Source organism: Primulina eburnea, chromosome 9 (genome assembly GCF_022965805.1).
Source record: "Primulina eburnea isolate SZY01 chromosome 9, ASM2296580v1, whole genome shotgun sequence".
Classification (NCBI taxonomy): domain Eukaryota; kingdom Viridiplantae; phylum Streptophyta; class Magnoliopsida; order Lamiales; family Gesneriaceae; genus Primulina; species Primulina eburnea.
The window spans coordinates 23,188,809-23,194,329 of record NC_133109.1 but is presented as its reverse complement, the minus strand read 5'-3'; the positions used below and the strand labels follow the sequence as shown (position 1 = coordinate 23,194,329).

Below are 5,521 nucleotides of genomic sequence, written 5' to 3'. Positions count from 1 at the left end.
ATCTCTCTCATTTATTCATGGAATTGAGTGATTCAAGAACCAGATTGAAGCTAAATAGATTGTCTACAAGTTTGATGAAGACCATAACTCCAAAATCCAACTAGAACCATCCCATATACCCGAAATACAGTAGACATAAAAACTGATCATGCACAGAAACAAGAAACCATGCTCATATCCATTTTAAATTCAAATTAACTCAAATACAACATCTTCAACATCTTAATATCTCAAATATCAACTCAAATATCAATTCTAAACTTCAACCCATTTCTAAACTTTAACAAAAATCGGAAAAACTTACATCCTTGTGAAGCCCGTGATGAGAGGATCACAAATCTACCTTCATTTCATAATTTTCTTGAACAAAACTCCCATAGATTGAAGAAAGAAATGTAAAATGGAAGGAAAGAGGGTTTCGGTGGGGAGAAGGACGAGAAATGATTGGAAGAGGTGAAAGTTGACTTAAATATTGATTTTTCGCGTCTGTAGCGCCGCAGCACCATTTTTTAGTGCCTCAGCGCCAAATTTGCGCAACTCTAGCGCCTAGGCACCACTATTCTAGCGCCGCAACGATTGAATATTGCTGATGAACAGTAACTTTTTTTACAAAAAAAATAAATTCGGGAATTATAATTTCTCCCCTCTAAAATAGATTTCGTCATCGAAATCAAATCATCAATTTCAAGTCTACGATATAATGATCAATACTGAAAGTAAGATCGAAAATAGAAACATACTACATTTGAATAACTCTGGATATTTCTGTCTCATTTTGTCTTTTAATTCCCAAGTTGCCTCCTCGACACCATGTCTGTTCCATTGTACTTTAATCAACGGTATCAATTTATTTCTGAGTTGCTTATCTTTTCTGTCTAGAATCTGAATCGGTCTCTCAATATAGCTCAAAGTTTGATCTAACTCAACCTCGTCAGGTGGAAGTACATGAGAAGGATCTGGATGATATTTCCTCAACATAGACACATGAAAAACATCATGAACACCTGATAATGCAGGAGGAAGAGCTAATCTATAAGCCAAATCACCAACACTTTCCAAAATCTCATACGGACCTATGAATCTTGATGATAATTTACTCTTCTTTCCAAATCTAACTGTACCACGGAAAGGAGATATTTTCAGAAAAACTCTGTCACCTTTATCAAAAATCAATGGTCGTCTCCTGATGTTTGCATACTTAGCCTGCCTATCCTGAGCAGCTCGCATACGACTCTGAATCAATTTCACCTTCTCTTTCATATCTCTTATCATATCAGGTCCTACAATTGATGCTTCAGATAAAACGTCCCAATATAGAGGAGATCGACACTTCCTGCCGTATAGTGCTTCAAATGGTGACATTCCAATGCTCACTTGATAACTGTTGTTATAAGAAAACTCGACAAGTGGTAACGAATCCTACCAACCAATACCAAAATCCATCACTACAGCTCTCAACATATCCTCTAATGTCTGAATAGTGCGTTCTGACTGTCCGTCTGTCTGAGGATGATATGCTGTACTCAAATGCAAACGAGTACCAAGGGCCTCTTGTAAACTCTGCCAAACATGAGAAGAAAATCTAGGGTCACGATATGATACAATGGATTTAGGCATACCATGCAATCTCAAAACTTCTCTAATGTACAATCTGGCCATCTGATTATGCCTATATGTCATCTGATAAGGAATGAGACACGAAGACTTGGTTAATCTATCAACGATAACCCAAATTGCATCAAAACCCCTCGACGACCTCGGAAATTTCGTGACAAAATCCATGGTGAATGGTTCCACTTCCATTCTGAAACCTTAAGGCTATGCAAAAGACCCCCTGGTCGCTTCCTTTCTGCTTTCACTGGTTGAAAATTCAAACAACGAGATACAAATTCTGCTGTGTTAGATTTCATTCTTTTCCACCAAAATTGTTTCTTCAAATCATTGTACATCTTTTTACTTCCAGGGTGTACACTGAATTTACTACAATGAGCATCCCGCAAAATCTGTACCCTCAACTTTGAAATATTAGGAACTACAATACGATCATTCACAAACAAAATACCCTCATTATTGACATGATATTGTGATTGATGTTTTGATTTGACGAGTTCAACTGATTTCTGAATGCTTTGATCTAACCTTTGGGCCTCTTTAATTTTTACAAGAAAATATGGCTCTGCTTGAATCATAAATACTTTTACAGGTGGAGTATCTACCACAAAATCCAAACCAGAGAAACAACATTCTTCTACTAAATCAGATACACTTCTAGTAATCAAGGACATATTGCATACTTTTCTGCTCAATGCATCGGTTGCTGCATTAGACTTGTCTGGATAATATTTTATTTCGCAATCATAGTCTTTCAACAAGTCTAACCAACGTGTTTGTCTCATGTTCAGCTCTGCATGTGAAAAGAGATATTTCAAACTCCTATGATCAGTGAATATTTCAAATGTCTCCCCATACAAGTAGTGACGCCAAATCTTTAAGGCAAAAACCACTGCTAGTTCCATTTCATGCACTGGGTATTTAGACTCATGAGGCTTCAACTGTCTTGAAGCATAGGCAACCACACGGCCATTCTGCATTAATACACAACCCAGTTCTTGATGTGAAGCATCAGTGTGCAGTGTAAATCATCCTACACCTGATGGAATAGTAAGAACTGGAGAACTAGTCAATCTCCGCTTAAGTTCAACAAAACTAACATTACATGCTTGCGACCAAATAAATGGTGCATTCTTTTTTGTCATCTGGGTAATTGGCCTCGCAATCTGTGAGAATCCTTCAATAAATCTGCGATAATATCCTGCCAAACCCATAAAACTACGTACCTCAGGAGCTGATGTCGGTCTAGAACAATTGATGACTGCCTCAAATTTACTCGGATCAACTGATATACCAGCACTTGAAATCACATGTCTAAGGAAAACCACTCTATCCAACCAAAATTCGCATTTGGATAATTTAGCATACAACTTTTTAGTTCTCAAAATTTGCAAAACAGCTCTTAAGTGCTCGGCATGCTCAAATTCAGATTTTGAATAAATAAGAATATCATCAATGAAGATCACAACAAATTTATCTATATACCGTTGAAACACACGGTTCATCAAATCCATAAACATCGCAGGTGCATTGGTCAACCCAAAAGGCATAACCAAAAATTCAAAATGCCCATACCTGGTATGAAAAGCAGTCTTAGGCACATCTGCCTCTCTAACTCTTAACTGATGATATCCGGATCTTAAATCAATCATAGAATATACTGAAGAACCCTGCAACTGGTCAAAGAGATCATCAATCCTTGGCAAAGGATACTTATTCTTTACTGTGGCTTTATTCAACTGTCTATAATCGACACAAAGTCTCATAAACCCGTTTTTCTTCTTCACAAATAAAACCAGAGCACCGAAAGGTGAAACACTTGGTCTTATATCCTTTAGCCAATAGATCCTCAAGTTGTTCCTTTAGTTCCTTCAGCTCAATTGGTGCCATCCTATAAGGAGCTCTAGAAATAGGCTGTGTACCTGGCATCAACTCAATGTTGAAATCAATCTCTCGAACTGGAGGAAATCCTGGAATTTCATCTGGAAATACATCTAAAAATTCACTAAAAATTGGAATATCTGCCAATTTAGGTACTGACCTTGAAATATTAATTGCATAAACCAAGAAACATTCTGCTCCTTTCTGCAACAAACGAGTCATCGACAAAACATATATCAAAGGAATCTTAGCTCGAGAACCCTTACCATAGAACGTCAAGTGATCTGTCATATCAGGCCTAAATTTAACAATCTTCTGAAAACAGTCTACATCAACCTTGTATCTTGTCAACATGTCAATACCAACTATGCAGTCAAAATCAGACATCTCCAACACAATGCAATCAAGCTCAATGACATTATCTTCATAACGAAATTCATAACCACTTATCATTTCAGATGACCTCATCACTTTTCCCAGTGGAGTAGAAATAGATATTGTAGTTGATAACAGCATAGAATGCAATGAATGCAATGTGACAAAGTGCTCAGCTATGAAACTATGTGATGCACCAGTATCCATCAAAACATAATCAGGATAACCTGAGAGAAAACAATTACCTGCAATTACATTATCTGGAGCATTATGTGCCTCATCCTCATTGACTGAAAAAACCCGGGCCTGCTGTCTACGTGGTTGTCCTCCCCTGTGGATACCACTCTGCTTGTTCTGATCTGATCGGTTTGACTGTTGATAGGAATGAACTGTAGGGGTCTGGTGGTTCTGGTGAGGTGTCTGTCTCGATGATCCCCCACTCTGAGATATATCACTGCCACGATGAGGACACACTCGAGCATAGTGTCCCACCTGGTTACACAAATGGCAAGCTCCAAAAACTCCTCTACACTGATCGGTATAATGTCTACCACCGCACTGACCACAAGTCGGGCATAAATAACCAGTGCTCTGAACTGAACCAGACTGTCTTGATCCACTAGAACTCAAAAAATTACTGCCATGCCTCTTAAATTGTTTGCCTCTAGCCTTGAGCTGCTCTCTTATGTTGCCACTGTTACCGCCAGTATTACCCTGTCTGAACTGCTGTTGGAACTGTGGCTGTTGGGGTCTTTGCGAATATTGAGAACCTCTCTGCCTAATGATTCCAGTTTCAGCTCTCTTGGCTCGATCAAGAGCCTCAGCAAAAGTGTTAGGCCTTCCAGTATTAACCACGGTAAATATATCAGGATTAAGACCATTTATGAAATGATCGGCCTTAGCTTCTTCATCGGATGCTACATGAGGAGAAAATATCAGTAAATTCAAGAACTTAACAACATAGTCCTCAATATTCAGATTTCCCTGCTTTAAATTTGCAAACTCGGCTCCCCTATCTTTCCTGTAAGAGGTAGGAAAGAAACGCTAATAAAATTCAGATTTAAAAATATCTCAGTTAACAATCGTACCTCGACCCTCTAAAGCTTTCTTAGTCATGATCCACCATGATCCACCAACTCTTAGCAACATCCAATAACTGGTGAACAACTAATTTGATTCTACGATCATCTAGATACTCAAGAGATTCAAATAATTGATCCATATTCTCCAACCAGTTTTCACACTCTAACGCATTCTCAGTACCCTTCAACATCGGTGGGTGCAAAGACTGAAATCTGGCTAACAGTATCTCCATCGGAGTCGGAGTTATATCCATCTGAGTATGAGTAGCACTGCCCTGATCTTGTGCCACTGGTACGTTCTGTCTATGTCTACCACGACCTTTACCACGAGTAGCCATGTATGATATACAATAGATCAAACATAGATAAAATAACAATATCATAATAATCTCAATCTTGTATCAATCATCTCTGGCTCTCGAGACTCAATAATCTCAAAATCTCGAATAAATCTCAAAAATCTTGAATAAATCTCAATAATATAATATCTCAATATAATCATGTATTTCACATTATGGCATAGTGAAAATGCTAGCACATATATCACATGATCAAGCAATTCGAACTGACTC

The 5,521-nt window shown here is 38.1% G+C and overlaps 1 protein-coding gene across 1 annotated transcript; it reads right to left on the bottom strand.

Annotated features, from left to right (window-relative positions):
- Positions 1-690: 690 nt before the first annotated feature.
- Positions 691-5,287, bottom strand: LOC140840810 (uncharacterized). The gene is made up of 6 exons (XM_073207975.1): positions 5,001-5,287; positions 3,534-4,888; positions 2,838-3,088; positions 2,470-2,585; positions 1,812-2,268; positions 691-1,419 (listed from the first exon to the last, which is right to left on the bottom strand). Exons 1-6 carry the CDS (start codon positions 5,285-5,287, stop codon positions 691-693), a joined length of 3,195 nt encoding a protein of 1,064 aa, XP_073064076.1.
- Positions 5,288-5,521: the final 234 nt, after the last annotated feature.